At 39.2% G+C, this 24,377-nt stretch overlaps 2 protein-coding genes and 1 long non-coding RNA gene across 3 annotated transcripts; 1 reads left to right on the top strand and 2 right to left on the bottom strand.

Annotated features, from left to right (window-relative positions):
• Positions 1–821: 821 nt before the first annotated feature.
• LOC122870415 lies at positions 822–21,393 on the top strand. Its single transcript, XR_006376578.1, has 4 exons — positions 822–1,017; positions 2,946–3,009; positions 3,985–4,188; positions 10,488–21,393. It is a non-coding gene; the product is annotated as an uncharacterized LOC122870415 (long non-coding RNA).
• six7 (SIX homeobox 7) lies at positions 2,704–7,272 on the bottom strand. Its single transcript, XM_044184582.1, has 3 exons — positions 6,399–7,272; positions 4,536–4,699; positions 2,704–4,229 (listed from the first exon to the last, which is right to left on the bottom strand). Exons 1-3 carry the CDS (start codon positions 6,804–6,806, stop codon positions 4,022–4,024), a joined length of 780 nt encoding a protein of 259 aa, XP_044040517.1. The 5' UTR covers positions 6,807–7,272; the 3' UTR covers positions 2,704–4,021.
• Positions 19,225–24,377, bottom strand: b4gat1 (beta-1,4-glucuronyltransferase 1). The gene is made up of 2 exons (XM_044184563.1): positions 22,805–24,377; positions 19,225–21,682 (listed from the first exon to the last, which is right to left on the bottom strand). The coding sequence occupies exons 1-2, from the start codon at positions 23,906–23,908 to the stop codon at positions 21,491–21,493; spliced, it is 1,296 nt and encodes a 431-aa protein (XP_044040498.1). The 5' UTR covers positions 23,909–24,377; the 3' UTR covers positions 19,225–21,490.

Genomic DNA, 24,377 nt, shown 5'->3' with positions numbered 1-24,377 from the left:
TCCTCAGACTGCCTCTCTCTGGGGAGACATTTCTCTCCTTATGTTCACTGCTTTCTCTAGGCGGATAAAACTTAAGCAATCGTGATCTTGTTTTTGGAATTTAATACTGGAAATGATAATACTTCATAAATTACAGCGTCAAACTTTTGTGCCTTTTCAGAAAGTTCCAAATTTAAAAGTCAAGATTAATTCATCTCAAACCAGACTGCAGGCTGATTTTGGTAGACCTTAAAGGTTTTCTCAATTCCTTGAAGAATGTAGCCTATATCAGAAAAGCCTGAAAACCATTCCTAATTTTGCTTAAAATTATTTGAACTACAGTACAAATGAATATGTTCTTTTCTTTCTTTTTGATGTGATGTGATGAATTTAAATATTTTACTTTATTTAGTTTATTTACTTATTTTATGTATAGCCAATGTAATTATTAATTTCTTATTTTAACCAATGTTTTTATTGCATTACTCCATAATGTTATCTATTAATAATAAGGTAAAAACATACCATACATAGCATTTCTGGTTGTCCTTCAATATAGATTTTAAAAACACTTCCCAAATCGTGGGTGATAGCCAGAAGAGACATCTTCTTGGGTCAAACAAATTGAAACTTTTATGGTTAGATTCACTTAGCATCTATATTATTTTACTTAATAATGTTTTGTGTGTGTAAAAGTTAAATAACAGATTATTTATTAACTGTTATTTGACTCTGACTCTGGCTGGCGTCGTTTTCGCCCCCTTATTTTCGTCGTTATCACCCGTTGGGCTACAAGAAGAAGAAGAAGAAGAAGAAGAAGAAGAAGAAGAAGAAGAAGAAGAAGAAGAAGAAGCAGCAGCAGCAGCAGCAGCAGAAGAAGAAGAAGAAGAAGAAGAAGAAGCAGCTTCCGGCCGCCATCTTTGTTTGGTTTAGGAAACAGTGTTAAATATCTTCTTCGTTGTGCAGCAAAAACAATATTTTTCGTTCAAGCTTTGTAGAAGAATATTTTGGGAACCTGGAAATGTCCTCATCACATTGGTAAGTGTTGTTTTTCAAAGTTTGGCTTGCTAAAACATGCTACTTGAAGGTTATGCTAATCATCAGTGCAAAAGTCTTAAATGTGAAAACTATGATTTCACAAGAAATAAAAACTAGTGCTGATGTCTTAGTGAAGATAAAACTTTGATAAAAGCTTTGATAAAACCAATGTACTCTAGCTACCCTACAACAGACAAAGTTAGCAACTACATTAGCTGTGGAGCATTTAGCAGCTAAGGACCCTGATATGTATCTCAGGAGACTAAAACAAAGCTAAAAGGAGAGGGAATACTGGACTTACATCCATGAGGTGGCCAAAAACTGAATGCCAATGTTGCTTTGTGTCTGCTGGATGTGGAAATAGTTTAACATGTGAACCATATCAACTTTTATAAGGTGATAATATGTGAATGTTGTGTTTCAGCTTGTTTAGCACAAGGGCAAATGTGGAGTGAAACTTAAGATGAACAGACCTTTTCACTGCAGACATTTTGAATTGCTAACACAGATGTAACCAGTAGCATAATTAATTGCTGTATTGGATTACAATAATGGATGTAACTGAGCCATCATTAATGTTAGGCTATTAGTTATACCTGTGCTTTTCCTGCTAAACAGTGGTGAAATTCAGAGGGCTATGACAGAAAACATTTGGGAACCACTGACATAATATGTCATTTTCTGATGTAGTGAGCTAGAGAAAGACTAGAGTAAAGTTTGTTTTTGTCATTATTCCGAGTTTTGCTCGGTCTCAAAGCTCAGCTCCTGAGACAATTCACACAGCGGGGGGGCATCTCACTCTCTGTCAGCTCAAACAGTAAACTACCATATCCATCTCTGTTTTCACCCAGAAAATAAATAAACTCCATCATCAACTTTTCAGTGTGTGGAAATAGGAGGTGTGCCATCGCGTCAATCATTTGTCTCTGTTTGTGTTAATAAATGTAAATGGAGCAATACATGGTGGCAGTCATGGCTTACTACTTGATTTGGGGGCATTCTTCATAGCCATATGGAGGCTACTATTACTAACCAATAAGATAATCAGATAAAATAGAATTAGATGAGGCTAAGAAAGATAAGCAGACTATGTGAAAAATTATGGTTTCCCAATTTTAACTTAAGTTTTTGAGTCCTGCATTGTGACACCTGAGTTATAAATCCAGGCCTTTATTTTGATCTGAATTAATACAGACTGTGTTGCCTTCAATGGACTTGATGACAGTATTTTATACAAAATCCTTTTGGTTTTCAGCAAAGGCAGAAATGCGATAGACAAAAATACCCACCCCTTGCTATTAAGAATTTACCTAAATTTAAAATAAAAATAAAAACTTTTCCAGTGAAACATAAAGTAATTTCAGGATTTTTTCAACAATAATTAGCTACAAAGACACCAAAAATGTTGTTTGGCAGTTGGATTATATTGAGAAGATATGAAACATTTATCTTCAGTTTATCTTCAAATTTGATTGTTGGATAAATTCATGTTGCACGATTGTGTTTTCTGCCCTATGTGGAAAGGGCAAAAAGGGAAGCCAATTTGGGGATTCTCCCTCAGTTAAAGTGAAGGCAACATTGTACTGTATGGACTATATGTGGCCCATGACTCAAGTCCTATCACACTTAATTGTTACACTGCCTTAATACTGTTTTAAACTTATAAATACACTAAGTCAGTATAACTTTGGATAAAAATAGGTTCATTTATTTACATAAAACATTTACAAAATACATCTTTTCATTGAAATGCAGTAATGTGTTATGAGAAATGATGGTTGTAAGAAAGACAGCATACAGTAGGCCTTTGAGTGTGTCGTTCTGACATCATATCCAACTAGGTCTCACTGTTCTCAAATGTAATAGGCACACTGAGTTAAGACCGATTAGTGCTTTACATTCTCACTGTTTCATCTTTTCTGTTTCAGCTCCTGCGGGAATTCATCATCAGAGCAGCATATTTCAAACAGTAACCAAAAGAGAAGTGAACAGGTAAAACACAGCTGGTAACAAAATGCTCTGTATTTTAGCAGCACATGTGCGTCGTTAGGTACATAAGGTTAAGTCTGTCTAAACTTATTATTTGTTTAAGCATTGTAAAAGAGTGATGCCCTTAGTTCCTTTTTAAGGCAGTGAAATGTGTTTAATTCGTCAGTTGCTATGTTTATATGCACCTGAATAACAAGATTAAGGTAATAATAATGCAATCTTAAATGTTTACATGGTTTGCCAGAATCTTTTTACTAGTGCCATTAAATAGGTGATTTTGGACATTTATTCAAACTGTTTTTCATGTTGATTTGCTTCAACTTGAACACCAAATTTTCCACCACCCCTCCCCATTCCTATTTTGTGTGTTAAAACACAACTTTGTAACCGTTTTTAAACTGTTTGCATGACTCTTTCCACAGTTGGCATATGGCTGTAATCTGAAGTTAATCAAGTTATTAATGTGCATGTAAATGTAGTTACATATATTAATGGCCTACTCAAGGCATTGTTCATTGTGTCCTCACAATTTCCATACAGATGAATTATGCAGCTTAGATAATAACTATTAGAAAATGATCTATCCAAAAATATTTACTGAAACCAGTATCAAAACTTAAAATATTAATATTCACATTATCTAAAGACCATTGGCATTATTTCTCTAAATACTTTATCTGAGCGTTGAAAAACACTGTTGTTGATATATATGTACCTGTTCTATGTTTGTCTATCAGCAGTGCTGATGGTCAGCTGTAAACTAATTCATATAACAGTCAAGGTCATGTGCCATGGTGCTTTTTTAAGTGCATGTTGTTTTTGCATGTCATTCCCTTACAATGTCCACTCACAGCCACATCAAGTGGCCTCCTCCTCACCCTCCTCCCACTGAGAACACCTCCAGTGTGTCCACTGACAGTTCCAGTGTCTTGAACATATGTCTGAGTCTGATGACAGACGCTGCTCTCGCCTCTACAGGGAACGAGAGTCTGTCTGTGAAAAGAAGTCCATCATCTCAAGACTCGAACTCGCTGTCGCTGCTGACGGAGATCTCTGGAGTGGAGGCTCCTGTTCCTCTGCGCTCGGTCTCTGTGCTACAGTCGCTGGCCTCCGGGCTGCCCGGGTGGCGGGAGGCAGGCAACAAGTGGGGGTGATGGCGGCGCTCCTGAAGCGAGCCGTCAGGTGAGCTCTCAGAAGGCAGGAGGGAAGGATCCTGCTGGATTCTGGGTAGAGGGAGAGATGGGAGAGATGAGAGTGAGGTCCCCCTACTTTTATAGGCAGAGGCATACATTGGCATTTTTCCTCATAACTTTGCCTCATAATATCCATTGTTTGCCTTGTAACAGACCTTAACCTATTTTACTGAAGGCCAATTAAGTTTTTAAGTTCTACTTCTCAGAAAAGGATTTTACAACACAAATTGAATCTAACTCATGTAAACAGCACATTTCAAGTCACCATGAACCAGATTTTGTCCCTCTCTTCTTTTTATTCATAATCAGCATAATCAATTGCAATTTTTGAGATACCTGTTCTTTGCGGATGCAGCACGGTCTCTTTGGCGGCGGTTCTTGAACCAGTTGCCGACCTGTGTGGGTGTGAGTCCTGTGGCCTGGGCCAAGTGGCGTTTCCTGGATGGGTTGGGGTAGGGGTCTTGGAGGTACCACTCTCTCAGCAAACTGCGAGTTCTTTCCTGGAGAACACATAGAAATATATGGAATATTTAGGTTGCTGTGCTTCATTCAACTATCTCAAAGCACATGTTATATATCTTCTGTTAAGTAGACAATCCAAAGTACACTTTATTAGCATGAAATTGCAACTTTTGAGCAACTTTTTTCTGAAAATTGAAGCATAGCACTTTGAAAAGACACCATATGGTGTTTTGATATTACCCTATTAAACCACAATAATCTTATCACTCTCATATGATGCTCAGTATAATCGTATTATACTGGATTTATAAATACATGATTACAATCTACATTAGAAGTATACATAACAATGTATATCCACTAAATGGGATCATGGTAAGGGGCTTAATAGGCTGTTGGAGAGACTATCCCTCTTGAGGTTTGGAATTAAAGATGATCTACATTTATGAACAATACTTCGCCCTGCCACATGAGGGAGATCACACACATAAACACACACCCAACAGACACACACCCTGCTTCCTTGCTTTCTAACAAACTATTTTCCTTACGGCTACTTTTCTTCTTCCTGGTTTGGAGCTCACTCCTCTCTTGTGAAATTTAATAAATAACTGGTGTTATCATAACTTTTAAATGAAAAAATACAATCTATTTGCTTCCAAAACAACCACTAATGATCTCATGACACTGAAAAATGAAAAGGTTTCTGTATTTTTTGTATAGGTCTACATGATGGTGCTCAAGATGCACATCAGGACATAATAATAATATTGTTTTCTAAGGACACCATTAGTGGCTTCTAACAGGAGAAGTCTGCAGATGATGCACTGAAAATGTTGCTCTTAAACGTGGAATGAATGTCTCTACATTGGCTCCTGGATAGCAGCTAGATGATTTGATTTAGACTCCTTCAGGTCTGTGCTCATAGTCAGATTAAGTGGTGTTCATATTTGAAAGAAGTAGCTGCTAATTAAAGATTAGATTAACTTGAATGGACCCTGTGGGGAAATCTGGCCTTAAATGTTACAGCAAAGAAAACAGAATATAAAAAGAAGAGGAAAAAACGATGCTGAATTGAACATTTAACACAAGAACATATTAGACATACAGATAAATATAATGAGCGTGACATAGGCCTACTCTTGTGTAAAGTTATGAAGGAATTACAAGTATAAACTTTACATCATATGTGAGACAAATATGAGAATGACAAAAAAAAAGAAAGAAAATTAACACAATGTATTCACACTTGTGGATGAACAAGTTGCACAAGAATCAGTGGTAAAACGACCAGTTTTGGCAACTTTAGGAGCCACAATCAATTTGTCTGACCTTGTTTAACAGTATGTCAAAGCATCAGTATCCTGGTTATAAAACCTGTATGAGATCTCTGATCTTTCAACATGTCCACCATGCCTAAAGTAAACTTCAAGGCAGAAGGCAGAAGGATAACCAGGGATCTGATCATTATCATCTTAAGAGCTCAAAGACCAGGCTGTTTGAGACAGCAGCGTCAGGTTAAAAAGCACCTTCACGGAGTTTTCAATGTTCAGATGTTCAATTTCATATAAACTAAATGCATGTTAATATAATATGATGCCATGAGGTGCGGATCAGCGCCTGATAAAGACGGGTGAACACGTGGGTTGTACCGGGGTCCCACTACACCACCCTGTCACCAGCAGCTATGTGGGTTAAATTCTAACACTACAACGTGTATCGCTACATGGTGTTTACCTTAAAGCAATGCGTTTTCTGCTCGCCGTCCCAGATAGTGCGGGGCAGGGGGAACTTCTTGCGGATCCGGTACTTCTCCACCGGGCCCAGCGGCCGCCCTCGGAGCCTCTCCGCCTCGCGGTAGTGCGCGTCCAGCCACAGGTCTTGAAGCTTGGCGTGCGATTCGCGCGTAAACCGGTGGTTTTGGAGGATCTGGTAAAGAGCATCAAAGTTTCCACCGTGGAAGGCGACCAGCGCTCTCGCTCGCATCACGGACTCGTGTCGGTTCAGCGCTTCCCCGGCGGAGCCAGGGACGGCGGCGGGCAGGGACCAGAGGAACCTCCCGAGGCGCTCGATGTCGCCGGTCTCCTCCAAGTTCTCGCACACCCGGGCGACCTGGTCCGGTGTGAACATCGGCAGGGGGAACATCTCGGCTAGTTGCTTCTCAGTAGCTCACCAAAAATGTAGGAAATGTTCACAAGGCGCAAGAAATGATGTATCCAACCGTGCGTAAAGCTCCGTGCGCTCGCTGCTCGCTTTATTTTCAGATGATGGCAAGTTCATTGACACTTGCGGCATGTATCTGCTGTCTCTCTTATCTAACGGAGTCTTTCCTGGTATTTAGACAAATGTTTCAGAGAAGCCGGTGCGAAGCGGCGCTGGCGGCTCCGGGTTTCCAGAGTAGAGCCGAATAAAGAAAGAGGACAAGGAGTCAAACTGTATTTATAGGTAGATACAATTAGCATCTCTGTAGTTGTTTTGAGAAGGATTATACGTCCTGGCCATTAGCCTCTTAGTGGGGGGTAGAGTGTACAGAGGCGACTGGCTGATCAGCTTGTTTGGCTTAGCCTGAGGATATATTGACTGCCAGGATGACTGCCGAGAGCAAGGACAGCGAAAGCGAGGACAGGTTATTTAATAGGTCGGATCTGGAGATGGAGCCCTGCCTCGGGAGGAGATGATGATGATGTGGAGTGAGAGGTTGCGCGCTACAGAAAACAACTCAGGTTTTTGACAGCAGGCGAAACCCAAGAAAATGCTAAGATATTAGGTCCTTTTTGCCTTTTATAAATGAGTGACAACTTTAAAGCCTTACACTTGGATGGCACAGTTAAATTGCGGTGCCCGTGGTCATGAAAATCGGTATTACGTGTGCCTCGACATTTGGCCGAGATGTTGGGACACAAAGCTAAGCGATCCCCCACCAGCTAATACCCATGTAATTAAAACATACATGGTTGCATCTGAAGGCCTTCCTCAGCGACCTCTTTCCAGGACAAGACATAATGAAAATGTCTCTAGAAATCAATGTACTGCAGAGTAACTCCAGGACAAGGAATTAATAATCTGGTGCTTGGTTTAATCCTTCTGTTCTCAGTGGCTCATTAATCAGTCTAAGGATAATTTCTTATTTATCAGGTTGAGGATCCTGTAAGCATATGTCAATTATAATGCAAACATGTTACACTTCATTTGCACTTCATAGCCTAGAGGGAAAATATTTGTCACTTTTGCCAAGCATCAGTGGACCAAAGCCTGAATAAAAATGTAAAGTTATAGATATTCAATTTACAATTTCATTTAAAGCCTACAAGAAAGGCAACTGAAGGCAGACATAGATTAGTCCCTGGACTGAATATGAGGCTTTGCATAAGGTTGCAGTCAGGTGAAGGATCATCTGGTTTAAAATAAAGTGAAGTGGCTTAAAATCTGTCTACAAATCTGTCTCGAATACAGATATGAGCCTGCCAGACACAGAGCGCTGATATATGAACATCTGGTTTGCCAATAATTAGGATATTTTGGATAGTTTGTTATCAGGGTGTCTGTTTTCTTGCTTTTGTTGTGGACATTTTATATTAAACAAAAATATATTAATAATCCCTGCAACAAAAACAACAAACATCAAATTAAGTTTCGTAACAAGTTTCATCTTAACATACTTTTTCTGTGAATCTTCTTTATCATTTATCTATCGTAGATGCAAATGATTATCTATTAATGCATACATAATAATAATAATCATCATCATAATAATCATAATCATAATAACAATGATGATGAAAATTAACTGTGAACTATATGAATCTGATCAATTGTGTTCCATAATTTGAAAAAATGGTATTAAAATGTTAAGTCCATATGAGCTTGAAGTTAGGAGTCATTTTAAGACCTTTACTCACACATTAGTTATGTTTGTCAGGATAAAATGTTTTCTGATTTTTAAATATTTACTGATGAAACATGGGAAGATGCTACACATCAAGTTTTTTTCCTGAATGGATATAGCATTTGCAATCGTTCAGATTGTTTTCATTATTTAAGCAGTTTTTATTCGGTTAGAATAAAAGCAAGTTTGACCCCAAAAAATTATGACTGAGGCTTTATCTGACAGCTTTTTGCCTAATCACCAATTATGACATTTTGTCAATACCACAGTTTTAGAAAGGACCCAAAACAGTTACAAATAAGAAAATTATGATTTATGCTTGCTTGACAATCTGTATTTATAGTGTCAGTTTTGCATAAACTTGTTTTGGGATATAACTAATAATTCTTTTTTTTATCAAATGTTGTATGACTTTTATTTTTAAATTATTTTACTCATCATTTAGTCAATTACATAGGGTTTTTTTTTCTGACAAACAGTAAAAAATCTACCACAAGTTACAATAATATATAACAGAAACAACTGTCCGAGCAGCCCAAAACCCAAAGATAATCAATTTACAGTAATATAAGACAGAGAAAAGCAGAACGTTTTCACATTTGAGCAGCTGACATGAGCAAATATTTAATAGATAAATTACTTGAAGCAGTTAATCAATTATCAGAATTGGCATAAATTAATATTCTGTCCGTCAACTAGTCAGCTAATCCTTTCAGCACCAGTCATGGAGGGAGCTTTCCAAATCTGCTCCTGAGATGCTGTTCAGTGGAGTTTAGGGTATAGAAAGCGTATAGAATTACTTTACAAGCAGCAGGCAATCATTTGATACGTGTTAGATCCTAATTCTAGATTAAAATACCAGGTGGGATTGTTGGGCTACTGGAAAGGGGGGTAGGTGTGATTGTGTGTGTGTGTGTGTGTGTGTGTGTGTGTGTGTGTGTGTGTGTGTGTGTGTGTGTGTGTGTGTCACACTCTTTGGCACGGAAAGAGATAAATGAGCTCAATGAAGATCATGCTCACAGTTAATCTAACCCTTCCAAGTTTCAGACACTTTGTGCCACTGACCACCACCACCACACACACACACATACTCACACACACTCACCTTCATTACAAGAAATCACCCAACCCGATCCGTTTAACACTTTGAGAGCAGACTGAACCAAAATCTGCTTAAGCACTCCCAAGCTGTTAGAACAGGATGAATGATAAGATGGTGATGGGATGAACAGATGATGTATGTGTTTGTAGAAGGGTGGCGGATCAGGGGGGTAAATTATACTGTATATCTTTGTAAAATAGAAAATCTTGACATCATGCTATTGTCACTGATATATTAAGGAATTACTACCCTCAAGACAATTATTACTGATAATTTACCCCCTCCTGTAGTGATTTAATATGTAACCTCAATCAGAAATCAGAATCAGAATCAGAAATACTTTATTGATCCCCGTAGGGAAACTCTTTGTTCCAGTAGCTCTTCTTTACGTCAGTGCACACAGGAGAAAACGATATTATACACTATAAACAGGGCCACAAGGCCACACATATGTCACACCTTGGCCATATATTTTGTCAGCATAGCACCGCCTTTCACTGCTACTTTATTTTGAAATTGATACCAAAAATTGGTGCACTATTGTGGAGAATTACAAGAGTTTTCAAACTGAGATTTATTTAAGTCCTAAATGAATGTTAAATAGCTGCTACAAAAGTTTTGGTCAGGTGTCATGGATGCTTTATAGCATTAGGTGAGAGGAATTCTGCAGCAGCTCTCTTAAAGGGAAAAACTCATACATGTTGTTCGAGGTTACCTTCAAATGTTCTAGTTCTCTCCATCAAACAGTCCAAACACATGCAGGGTAGTTGAACTAGAAAGCCAAAATTGCTTGAAGATGTGAAGGTGTTTGTGTGTCTTTTTCTGAATCGTAATGCAGGTGGTGAATCATCCAAAGGACATACACACACACCAGATCTGAAGGCCAGACTGAGCCGATGCCTTTTCCCCAAATGATGAAAGAGACCAAAACTACCGGTACATTCAGGTGCTGCAATGTCTGTTCAATGAAAATGTCCGGATATGTTGTTCTGTGGCTCAAGTTGTGACAAAGGATGATTGACATTTTTATAGACTCAAACTTAGAGTTTCAATATGTAATGTTAACTATAAAGAGTGCTGCCTGTACTATTTAACTCGTCAGAAGGACATTTTGTCTTCAGTAGATATAAATCTGTAATTCCATGATTTTTTTTTTCTGTTTGGACACTGTATTGTGTTTTAATCCAAGAACAGACTGAGAATATGCTAAACTTGTTAGCAACTACAAATTAATACACACACACACACACACTGCTTCATTGGCTGGACCCATAGATGGTGGAACCCCACTTGGCATAATTAATTAGTAGCTTAAACAGAAGCCTCCTGCTTAAAAAATGACCTGTTGATTTTGCCAACAGGCAAAGCGGGGGGCATGCGTGTGTGTGTGTGTGTGTGTGTGTGTGTGTGTGTGGAATGGGGGGTATTACCATGCTGTATAAATCCACACCAAGCACAATTAACAAGCAATTGGGAGGAGAAGTAATTAGTATTATCTGCTTATCACCGTCAACCCCTATTCTAAAGAAAATGGGTTAAAAAACACACAATGACACATGCACACACACTAATTCCCTCCAGGCAAATGTGTAAGGGCTAATTACAAGCTCATTTGCAACTCAACAGCAGTATCCTCTCAGACGGGTCTATCCCCCTGTGTCCTCCCCTCCCCTTGTCCCCAACATACTGTGTGTTAGCTTTACCTCTTAGCCCATGCCGGGGGCACTCACCAAACAAACGACAAAAGCTGCTTCCCCACCCGTCGCTGTTGGGTGTGAGGAGGAGAGAAAGAGAGGTAGATCTCTTAATTCAATAGACACAGGTGATATAAAGTAAATGTGTGGACTGCATTTTCAGCCAACACTGATGGGGGATTTCATTAAAACTTTAAAACCAATTTGATGGATATTTTATATATATATATATATATATATATATATATATATATATATAAAGCATAATTATAAATTAAGGAAATAGACACACATCATACCAGTGTGGACATCGACAAAAGCGTTATTGGGTGTGGTATATTCAAAGCTTCTGCCTAATAAACATGTTTAGAGACTCTGTGATCTTATGGGAGCCCAGATAAAGGTAATGCAGATCCATGAAGGCACAGCATCTATATCATGCAAAAGCCTAGCAGCATTTTGTATTTACAGTTAACTTATATAATTATTAGTTTTGCCTAGCTGTGACACCCAGGGCTGCAACTGCTGATTATTTTCTTTATCAATGAATCTATTGATTTTTTTTGTTTGTTTGTTTGTTTGTTTGTTTTTTTGTTGTTGTCTTGATTAATTGCTTGGTCTCTAAAATGTCATAAAATAGTGAAAAATTCCCATCCAGAGCCCAAGCTGACATATTCAAATTCCTTGTTTTCTCAAACCAACAGTCCAAAACACAGATATAGTAAATTTACTATCATCGAAGACTTTAAGAAAACCAGCAAATATTCCCTCTGAGAAGCTGGAACGAGTGAATTTTTGGCGTTTTGACTTTAACGATCAATTGATTATCAAAGTTATTGCAGATTAATTTTCTGTCAATCGACTAATCCATTAATGTGTTAATCGTTTTACTTCTGGTGTATTGTCTGTATTCATAGTGTATGAAGTGTAATCAATCTGTTTTTTATTATCTCTGCCCTAATGAAGACCATGTGAGGTCAAAGCTGGATGGCATTTTTAATCACTAAATATACCTCTTTCTAGAGTGCTTGAAGAACATTTTTCTTTTATCTGTGACCAGGTTTGTGTTGTGTTAGACCCTCGTCTCACATCAAATTTACAGTTAAAGTAACAAATGTATTGTGCCTCAATTTGTATATGGTACAAATCAAATGTTGCACTGTTTTTACAAGAGCAGGATATATATTAAATTAAACTAGCCTAAAGAATTGACCAAAATAACTAAGTTAACTAACTAAACTAAAAAATACTGACCCTTAACCAAATTATTGTCAAGGTGAATTCATCAAATCGGCAGTTGTAGTTGTGTCAGAAATAAGAGTGGCATCACTTGTCTTGGGATATCATATAATTGTTATGGTCAAGGGAATACATTGTTAATATATTTTTAAGTGCCTTAAAGGCCTGAAATAAGTCAGGTCCGGTTTCTAAAAAATGTAGATCATGCGATATTGATGTCATGATTAGCATATTCCAGAGATCAATTTTCGTCTTTAAGGCTTTCAAATAGTATCAGAAACACAGAAGGAGACTCTTGAAAGTCACCAAACTTGTGACTTGATTCACTTTTCATATGTACTGTAGTGCTGTGTCACTGTGCCCGGTTTCCTGATATTTCCGGGGGAAATCCCCTCTGCCTTAATTAATAAGTGAGACAGAGCAACAAGCGCTTTTACACTTCAAGGTATAAAGTGAAAAGCTGTCTGGAGAGTGTAATGAGATGTTCTTTCCAGGTATTGTTAACCGGTGGATTGGGTAGTTCCCTGCAGTATAATGAACCATCCTCAGACAGTATCATGTACGCTGTTTGAGGGATCAGCTTACCACAAGCTCACGGTTAGCTGGCAAACTCTAATTTAAGCCTTTAAAAAATAGCCCGGCAAATCACTGCTCACAGTGGATTATTTGTTTTCTTGTTTGTTGATTGTGGTCATGGAGCTTCGAATACTGAGAGCTGACTGTCTGGGTGACACAGAAGGTGATATAAAAAATGGGACCACTTTCAGCCTCTGTGTTTAACTCCAACGAAGCCTGGAAACCCTTTGACTGTAGTTAAGATCGTTCAATAATCAGATGAAATGTGTTGTCCCTGTTTTGTTGTGATTTTTTTAAAAACAATTTGGCCTAAGTGACTTTAAATATCCATCTTCTTAAGTTGTGCTTTTCCTGTTTGTAAATGTAACTTTTAAGTAAACAAAGGTGTTTGTGAATTTTTAAGTAATTTAAAGTCGAGCTGAGAGCCTGCTGCACATTACACAAAACTAATAAACTAATAATAAATTCATTTTGTGGGGTTCAGCAGCCCCCACCTCACTTACCGTGTCCATTATGTGTTAAATAAATCAAACATTCTCTCAGTCCACTGTAGGTTAACTAAATAAACAAATATTTATTTTGATTGATGGCACTGCAGATTTAATCTTGTGTAGTCTTTGTAAAAGTATTACTAGGAATAAAAAAATTAGTTTCACAAACCCTTTTTCATATCTGATTTGTTACTAATGATCTGCCCATTTACCAGTTTCGGCTGCTTTTATGGGTACATTTAATTATTCGCTGATTATTGTTCTCATTTTTATGTTTAGTTGCAGAATTTATGACATGAACACAACCAGAGCAGCTTGTGCATACAGATATCTTTGATGAAACTATGTACTGTATAAGTTTGCAATAATATTATAAAACAAAACATAGACTGTAATATTAAAAAACAAGTTAAAATAGCTTACAAGGCTTTATTTGTAATTTCATGTAAGACAAGTGTATTACACAACTGTGTTTTTCGTCAACATTGCCTGATGTTCATATCAAACCCTCTGTCTTGCTTCGTCATAAAACGCTGCTCTTCCTCTGCTTCCCTTCATCATCATATCTAACAGGTGTTACTGGAGTTGTTTAGGAACCTGAGGGATTTAAGGTGGGACTTATTCTTACCTAATGCTATAATGCTCATTAATTCCTGCTTTGGTGACTTACATCCCCCTGATCCTCTATGGTCCGCCCGGCCCATCCTCGCCCTCTGTGCTGCTGACGCTGTCAGGGCCTCGACAGAAAGACCACTCAGCTGTCAGGTGGGAAGAAGCATTAGAGGGGGATACATTTTCTTTTAGAGGGAAACTGTAGGGGAAGGCAGGAACATGGGATTGTAAGATAGGGGTGTCTGCATGGGCGTGATATGGCCAATTTTGTCGTGACCTGCCAACCGTAGAGTGGTGTGTTGGCAGGCTGTGTTTCCCCTTGAGTATCTTCTGTGACAATTGTGTACTGGGATTTGGGGCAATCTGTGTCCAAAACTAGTTTCCGTAGTTAGGGCGGGGAAAGAAATGATAAAGTCCTTTTGCTTTTTGCATGAAGTCCCTCAACTGGAAATCCTGGGTTCAAACCTCATGGCCACAAGTGTTTCCCTGTTGAAGTATCACACAGTGTGTACTGGTTTTCCTGTTTGCTTTTCTGTTTCTTTCTGTAAACGGAGTCAGTATAGTCAATTTGGGTCATACCCTGTGTGCTCAATTGAATGTAATTACATGTACATTTCTACTATTTCTACTATAAAACATCTCTATAAGGAACTTAGACAAATATGAGATGGTCATCCCAAAAACGGGCAAATAATTGGGCTTTCCTCAAAAGAAGTGGAACGGTACACAAAATTCATGGTTCGATACGCAACCGGAAACAAAACATCATCATGTTGGGACACAGATAAACACACAGATAAAAAAAATTGCCCGTTGGTGATCTTTCTCTTATGAGGGGGTGGGCAAAGGGAGAGACACAAACCCCTATGTTACTTTGTATGTTTTCATGTTTGTAAATACTTAATTTTGGGGGGGTATTATCTCAAACTAATTAAAGTTCAGTTATGCAAAGCATTTAACACAACCTTAATTTAACTTTTGTCAAACTTCTTCAGCCCATCCTCACACTAATAATTTGACATAATATAATAATTTATATTAATAATAATAATTTGATGTGCTGAATTCAGTGCTGATGCTCTGACACTGAAATTATGCATTTAATGAGTTATAATTTGCACTCTGTCTCTTCATAGTGTCTTGCTTAACATTGTTCTCTGTCACATCTCACATTTTGACTGATTCTTGTCCATTTAATAAGTTTTGCACGTATGTGTAAGCTTTCCAACCCCAATGGCCCAAGTTTGCTGGTAAATATTTATTTATTTATACGTAAGATTGATAGCACCAAATTTGGTTCAACAGGAGTTTTAGATGTTATACAAACTCTGACTTCATGACAGCAAGAACATTTACAAAAAAGTAGTGAAAACCAATACTGTCACCCTCACTACTAGCTTATATTGATTTCCCCTCCCCCCCATGTTGTGTGACTCTTTGATACAAGGGCTGACAGCTCAACTAAAAATTAAATCATCATTAAGTATATTACTTAGAGTAAGTGGTCAGCCAGGTTTGTTTATCAAAACAGTTGCATCTTCATAGTAAAATCAGTTAACATGAATCTTTAAAGCTGCTTTTGATAGATTTTATATCAGTATAAGGAGTAAGGAAAATCAACATTTGATTTGTTCTCTATCGCAGCAGTAGCAAGGCATGATGATATCACTGAAATCCTTCTGGTTATCTTTGAGACATTGTTGGCATACACCCAATTTGTGTTGTGCAAACACAAAGGTAATCGTATCATAGCTTCTGTCATCTGTTACTGAATGACCGAGGTAAATGAGCCTCGTCTTAGTGCATCGATCGAAGCAGAATTAACTCACTGTGGCCGCGGCAGCCACTGTAAATGTGAGTGGTCGAGCACATGTGTTTCAGTGTTCTTGAATTTCCTGCAGCACAGCATGACATATCATATATGTAAGCATGATGATTTTTAATGATTACTCACCTATGTGTGTATATTTATGTCTATATGTCTAATGCGTCTTTTCCCGCTGGGTTCATGTGACAGCATGGGTGGGAGGCTAAGAGTGTTAGCTTGGTGAGAGGGATTACCTATATCTGTTAGGCCTCCTTTTCTTTCCCCTGGGCAGTGTCACGTCTCATTACTTCTGTCCTCCAGCCCGAATAGTCTGGCTTTAGCGGGATACATTTAAAATGCGGGCAGCCTGGACGTCCAAGAACACCAGGTTTAGAGGCAGACTGATATGCGTGTCCTTTGCTTGAGAGGCTTTTTTTCAGTGAGCAGACAGGTAAACTTCTCCCAAAGCTGGCATTGATGGCAGTTAAGCCTTCACTTGTTTAAGTGAAACGGATGGCTGCATCTCAGAGAGAGACGTGCTCGGCGTGTGGTTATAATCTGTTGTTGTGATTGTCTCATCAAGAAAGACTGTGTCCGTGTTCCCAGCTGACAGACCTGCATGTAATTAACATGTATGAGGAAGAGAAGGGGGGAGGTTGTAAAGGAAGAAAGCAAGGTAGAGTGTGCTACTAGATGAGGGCATTGTAGAGTAGTGAGGGTGAGCTGTTTTATAGGCAGTAACATAATATTAGAACTGAAACAATTTTGATAATCAATTAGTCATTTAAGTCATTTTTCAAGTAAAAATGCCAAACTTTCTGTGGTTCCAGCTTCTCAAAATATGAGCCTTTGCTGCTTCTCTCTGTTTTATATCATTTTAAATTCAACATCTTTGGGTTTTTTCACTATTGGTTGGACAAAGCAAGACATTTGAGGATGTCAAACCAGGCTCTGGGCTTTTTTTTCACTATTTTGTGACATTTTTAGAGCAAAAATTAATCGATCAATCTAGAAAATAATCTGCAGATTAATCGATAATGAAAATAAATAAATAAAAAAATGACAGGCATTTGTTACAGAACTGCTGAAACTCTGACATACAGCTAGTGTGGCAAATACACATTTATGTAATTGTAGTCTTTTTCTAAGTCAGTATTCTGATATATTCTAAACCCCCTTTGAGACTCTTCAGTTAACAAATCATTTATAAAATAAATATAAAGATCTCTTCAACCATTTCTCTAAAGCATTCGGCCTAATCACTTGCAAATCCTTCCAGTCAAGTGGCTCATTAGAAGAAATTACTGATGGTAAGCTGAGTGGCATAAACATCCTCTATAGTTCTTTTCTCTTCAAACTGCTGTTAAACATGCCACAGTGGACAAACAACCAATTCATTCGCAGCCACATTTCATTTGCGAATTCCTTTTAATCATTATGGGTCATTGACTCCTTCATTTCTCACCTATTCAGTGACTCAGAATGGCCTGTATATCTACAACGGCTGTATTTTGACCCCTTGCTCTCGTTGCCCCCCCCCGACCTCCAGCTGGTTCCCTCCACCGTCCAGAAGCTATGGAGCTCTCCTGGCCTTAGCAGGGCGGCTAATCTAGATGGCGGGAGGCCTCCCTCCTGCTAGCGTACACAAGAAAGGGCAGCCCTAATTGCTTATGTCGTAAAGCTCTCTGACCTAGATAAGCCTCCACTCCCCAAAGCTGTCAATATAAACCCCACTTTACCTCACCAAACCAGTCTCTCCTGATCCACACAAGCCACCCCCCTCCTAACATTTCTGCACCTTCTGCCACATTATGAACACCCTGGACGGGGGGAGAAGGGGAGAAGAAAACGAACACCATGGGTGGACGAAACATGACCTCTTTGTAAAATAGTAATTTACCAACAGCTTATTTAAGGACTTGTATGTTGCAGGAAAATAACCACTTTGAGTGGTATTTCTAATTTATGTATTTTTACATAAACCTTTTAGAAAAAGTCTTCATGTAGCTCGAAGCAGAGTGGGGGGAAAAAACTTGGACAACAGTACTAAGCTTTTTTAGATGCATGAATAACCTTCCTCAAAAATATATAAAATATTGTTCAGGACTGCTTATAAGTCAGAGTAAGAGCACATCTTTGAAGAGGAAGGCGTGATAAATTGACCAGAAAGCCAAAGTGCCAGATATTTGATTAGGTGTGCCCAATGAAAGCAGATCTCAAAGCATGGCGTTGCGTGCTACTAGCTCTCGCGTGCCTGGTTCATTATTGAACCCGGTAATTCAGGCTTAGCCACAAAATGCCACAGTGTTTCGGACAGTTGTCAAGTGCCGAATGTCACACATGCTTTACTTTGCTAACAGATGACCAGCTCACCAATCAACACTTTACAGCTATGCAAACAGATAGTTTTTACTATTGCTAATTAGTTTTAACGTCAACTTTCTAAAACTGGCTTTTGTCATATTAAGACATTTAATAGGATATAATGTAAAACATTGTTTTTCAGAAATATTAGCTGGTAACTCAGGTGGTGTAGCTGTTTGCTTGTTGTTACAGAAGTAATTCAGTCCATATCAAACTGGAGCCTTACTGAGAACTCCTTCAAGTCCACTTTAATACAGATCTTAATTACTAAATTGGAGCTTTTAATTGGATGCTAGCCTGACTGGCGCGGTAATCACCCATCACATGCTATTGGTGCAGGGATGCCTTTAAACCCCCATCTTAAGCCATGTTACACCACAGGTTAATGTCAACTGTGTCAAGTGCTTGGTGAACGATACTCCTACTGATATCTTGTCGTTTTTCTCACTGTGAATGACCCAACACAAAAAATCTAATTCGTACATAACTTGACTGACACAATTTAAACTCAAATGATTGAAATCTGCTGTATTATGTATGTTAGGAACATGTTTCTTAGACATTAAGCGCTGTAGTTCTTGGCTTGTCCTGCCCTCGGCTTCTTCACCTCCTATTTAAGTGATACTTGGAGAAAGACTGTTGACATTACTTGTCATTACAAATCCCTCTGGTGAAGTTAAGTGATTGGATTTGTGCATTTCCAAGTGCTCCAAAGAGCTTTCTGATGACTGAGGATGTTCAGTAGTTGTACCAACTGAGTGTATCTTTTATAAGTACAATGAGTGACAGTTATTGGTCAAATAAAAGTCACCCAGTTGGTTTAATAGAAATTCCAACAATACAAATCAGGCATTATATTTTGCGAACACAAAAACAAAAAACAAAAACAAAAAAAAACATTTTCAAGTAAGGAAGAGACACAGGAGAAATAAAGCACCACACCACATCACCACACAAGGTCATTTGTTGAAACTGATTTCACTCCAAAAATACAGAATAAAAGTGATCTTTATAGTGGTTCTAAAACAAAAATGTTCCATACCAAACATTTCACAATTTCGTGCTACAGTTTTCCTGCTTGGGGTCGTCAAAAAAAAAAAAGAAAAAAATTTCCAGTTAAAGGAAAACATTTTCACAATAAATATATCATTAACACTAAAAGTGAAGAAGGAAAAAATATTTAAATTGCTCTGAAATCAACAATTACATAACAACGTAACACAATATATGCATACTTTGCAGCACATATGCTGTTTATATGCATTTATACTAAACAGACATGAGAAGAGTGGTAGTCAAGGTTTAATACTGTCTGTACCAGTAGGTTACAGAATATGTGTAAGATCAATAATTTTCTAGTGGTGTTGAGAAACATTTCCACAGTAGTATTTTTGACAACACAGGCTGCTTTTGTTTGTGGTTTACATTTTGATTATTTTTCTCTCTCTACCCACTAACGATGCTACATTTCTACCTGTAGCCCACTGACCCCATCATATACTCTACTTCCCCAACTCCAGATAATCTAACGATTACCAGTGTTCCTGGTAATCCTCAGTGTTATAATACAGCAGTTTTCCACAGTCTTGGTGAACTTATAGTGTCATACAATGTTCTATGTAAAGTTTCCAAGTGCGTTGTTATCCTATGACTTGTGAGTAATCTCTTCAGACAGTTTGTGGCAAGAACGAGCACTCGCAGGGTACTAGAAATTTCTGACGTGCTGTGCGCAGACATCCCCCTGAGCACCAAACAACACTGGTGTTGTGTAATCCCTGTGTTCTGCTGTAGTGTTTCTAACACTCACTTCAGGCTAAAATATATACTGCAACACTGCACTTCACACTAAGTGCCTGCTGCCATCTGGTGGTCGGATCATTGATTGGCACAACATTCAAAAGAACTGAAAAGTTACACATTTGTGAAAAACTGGGTTTTCAGTTAACCTGATAATCAGACTGAATTGCCGTTTTGTTTCACTTCATTATTGTTATTGAATAGCTGAAAATATCTGACAAAAATGTCTGGAACCAGGCTGGACTTTTGTGGACCCCCTGCCAGAATTTAAGTGAGCAACTGAAACTAAATCGCATGTTCTTTCTGCTACAGCAAACATGTCTACCCTGTAAATCATGTGTCCTGTGTTCTCCTTTGAGAAAAAAAATTAACGTTTTTTCATATTTTTTGGTTTCATGATTTTGTCCCGTATCTTTCCAGTAGCCAGTCAGAAGGCTGTTAGTTCTCGATCTACATAGACGGACAACTTGTTTTCATACAGCCAAATCATATTGTTTCATTTTAAACTGTATTTGCATAAAGCCGTAACGTCACAGTTTTTACTTTGTGATAGAAAGACCCTTTTTTCTTCCTTTTGATAATAAAAAAAACTATCAACTATAAATTTGGCATTACTTTCTACTTCTAAAAGGGATGACTAAATGTGATTTCAGTTGGACTTTGAGGGACACGGCAATCTTTGATCTGCTGTCATGAAATGTAGAGCCTTAAACTTCATGTTACATACAGTGAGATTAGGACTCTTGTTTCTTAGGATATCTCTCTGAGACGCTCTCTTGTAGTCACATTCTATTTTTGTATCTGGACAAGCTCAGAAATGTTTTAAAAATAGAAAATGTACTTCATATGCTTTAACATTAACGTCGCTCAAATGCCATCTAGATTTTAGATTTGCATTTGATTAAAAAAACAAAACAACAGTAATCTCATGAGCCGCTAGCCAGCTTTCCGGTCTTGAATGATCATTTCTTCCTTTCAGTCCCAACTAGCAAGACGCTCTCAGAAATCCCCAGAGAACATTTCCCTGCTGCTCATTTTCAGAGGGTCTTGAAATAAACCCAAGAGGAAGTTGGATTAGATTAAACTCCTACTGTGCCATCATCACAAGAAAACTAGGACGATTTGGGCAGGGAGAGCCTGACTGGAAGCTAAATCTGGTTAAAATTTAAAAAAAAAAAAAAAAATGTACGTCCATCACTTCAGCAGAAGACTGATTTCATTAGAGACTGATAGAGACAGGATGTACAGTCCTCTTCTTGTTTCAGCATCGTCGGTTGGAGGATGGGTATTTGGTTTTCAGGCCCTCTTTGAAGCTGCGAAACAGAACCCGGTTGCGTTTGTTCTCCTCGTCCTTCCTGGCGTGGAACTCCCCCTGGATCTTGAAGCCTCGGTGCACCACGAAGGCTGAGCTCAGCACAGAGAACCTGTATCCGGCCACATGGAGCTCGCAGGTCTGGAGGGAGACGGAAAGACAGGATGGGAAGGCAGACATGGAAGTGAGAAGTGATGAGAGGGAGGTTAGCGGTAGATGAGAATGATAGACAAGACAGATTGTGCAGAGGGCAGAAGAGGTGAGAAGAAAGGTGACAACAAGAAGGACAGAAACGAGGAGGAAGAGATGAAATATGGCATGAGGAAGATAGGAAGAAGCAAAGGCAAGGAGACGTAATGAATAAGGTAAAGGTATAGTACAGCACTCATCACGGGGCGAGGGAAGAGGTGGCAGAAAGAGGCAGTGAGGGGAGAGGAGACGGACCAGGGTGTAGAGATGTTGCCACAGGAAGGAGAGTGGAATGAGGAAGTGGACAAAAGGAAGACAACGAAGGGGAGAAGAAATGACAGCTTAAATTAGTAATTGATTAGTCGATCAACACAGAATAAATCGCAACAATTTTGATTTAAAAAGGTTGAAAACTGAAGCAGCAGAGGCAGAGATATCATGACTTTAAGTCCTTAGTACGGGTCAAACTCCAAAAACACTGGATCTTACGCTTTATGCAACTCAACAGTGTCTTTCGTTAGACCTTCCCGGCTTGGTAAATCATTGGTAAATTCCTTTCGAACTCAAACACCCCATTTTGTAACACAGGCTTTCTGTCAAAAAATGTGAAGTCTCAAACCCCAATATGAGATAACCCTGATGATGTAATTAGGGTTATTACTTCAGAAAGCTCCCTTCAGAGCCACAGAAGACGTGATACAACAGTTTTTACAGGCTGAGTAGTACTCCTTGTGCCATGTGAAATTAGCATAGTACCCCCTTAATCTAGTCATTTTTAAAAACTTTTTTTTTTAAAGCAAAAGACCGTTTTTAATAGACTTAGTGCACAGGCCTTTTGCATTTCTTCATTCCCCAATGCCACCTGCCAACTTGATGTGCATAAAACTATATTCAAACTGGACAAAAAAAATCTTAACTCATGGTCCACTTGCTAGCTTTTTCCAGAGCTTTCAACTGAATCTCACAGTCTTCATCAGCTAGTACGAGGAGTTATGATTTTGTTTTTATCAAACTAATATTTCCAAGGTCAAGAGTGAACTTTCACACACATATATATGTTAAAATTTTGCAAACCTGGCTGATTCGATTGAAGCCATATTGCTTGAAGTTCTCATCATAGAGGGGCACAGTGCGGGGCCCAATGTAGAAAGGCTCCCAGGGGTCCACCCAGGTGAGAGTGTAGGCAACTTCCAGGGTGCCTGTCTCTCTGACGTGGCTGTTAACCCACTGTGAGTAGTTGGTGGGGGCTTGGCAGCGAGGACACAGCTCTTCATAAAATGGCCGGACCTCACCTACCTGGTAGAGCTGAACCAACTCTGCCTTAGTGGCAGGCATCTTCCTGGCATGGCGGATCTCAAAGGCAGGTAAGACAAATACCTCATCACCCGCTGCCTCATGCTTCATGATCATGGCCAGGAACTGCTGGTGCAGGTCAGCGCTTGGCATCATGTCGATGTCAATGACCAGGATGTAGGAGGACTCTGTGCCACCTCGGGCCACATTACGAAGAAGGTTGTTTGGGTAGGAGATGTTTCCATTGATGGCATAGTTCTTGTATGTATCCCTGTGGGTCTCCAGTCTGGAGAACACGGAGGGACAGTCCTCAAGCCCTGCAAAATGTTCACGGTCCTGTTCAGGGAAACTGGCCATCTCTCCTGAGAGGCAGACCAAGTGGAAGTCCACCAGGGCTTGAATCTGAGGGCAGAAGAAGCTGAGTGCATAGACCAGAGCTGTGGCAAACTTGACATCTTGCCCATGTGCAAATATGGCCACAGAGAGAGGGTTGTGCCACCTTTCCAGAAGAGATTCCAGGTGATACAGGTTGTTGATGGTTGTGTGTGTAGCTAAAGCCAGGACATTGGAACTGGGGTCAGATCCTGGTTTGTGATTTGTGGTGAAATCGCTTTTGATCAAGTTCTTGTACACCCGGTACTGACCACTGTTGTCAAAGATCCCACCAGTAGACAGCGAGTACCTCAAACGCTCCTTCCGCGAGTTTTTCTCGGGGTGCCCATTTTTCTTTGCCCCAGAGCCTCCAAAGAGCTCCGAGTATCGGTACCGCTGCTGCTTACCGTGAAACTTGGATAAGAAGGACAGGTATATGAGCTGCAGGAGCGCCACTATCAGCAGAGCACTCAGCACCACTTTGAAGGCGGAACATTTCTTGGAGAGATGCATTCCAGAGAAACTGCAAACTAGCCAATTACTGTACACAAAGCAGGTCCAAACACCGGAGCAGACCGCCGTTTCCTTGAGGGCTGGCTATTTCTGTCCAAGCGTCCCAGCTAACATTACCTACATAGCTACCCCAATGCTAACAATGCAGCCTATTCGTCTGGAAATGCAACGAATACGTGATTGCATATTTTGCTGGTTGGTGGCACCGCTGCCCCAGATTTTCATACGGCCCTCGGCAGCAGGAATAAAACGACGAAACGAATCCAGTATCCGTGATCTCCATCAAAATATAAGACAGTTGTTAATTACCATTCTGCGCTGCTGCGACAGCGGCGCATGTCGATACGTAATAACCGTAATGTCAGGAGTAAAGGCGCCACCGAATCAGGTCCTGGAGCAGTGCTAGCTGTTAGCTGAGCTGGTGCTAACCGTCACGAGTGAGAACAAATGGCTGTTTTCACTACTTTGT

This window comes from Siniperca chuatsi, linkage group LG22 (assembly GCF_020085105.1).
Source record: "Siniperca chuatsi isolate FFG_IHB_CAS linkage group LG22, ASM2008510v1, whole genome shotgun sequence".
NCBI classification, from domain to species: domain Eukaryota; kingdom Metazoa; phylum Chordata; class Actinopteri; order Centrarchiformes; family Sinipercidae; genus Siniperca; species Siniperca chuatsi.
Note: the sequence above shows the minus strand (reverse complement) of the source record. Positions and strands in the feature narration are given on the sequence as shown.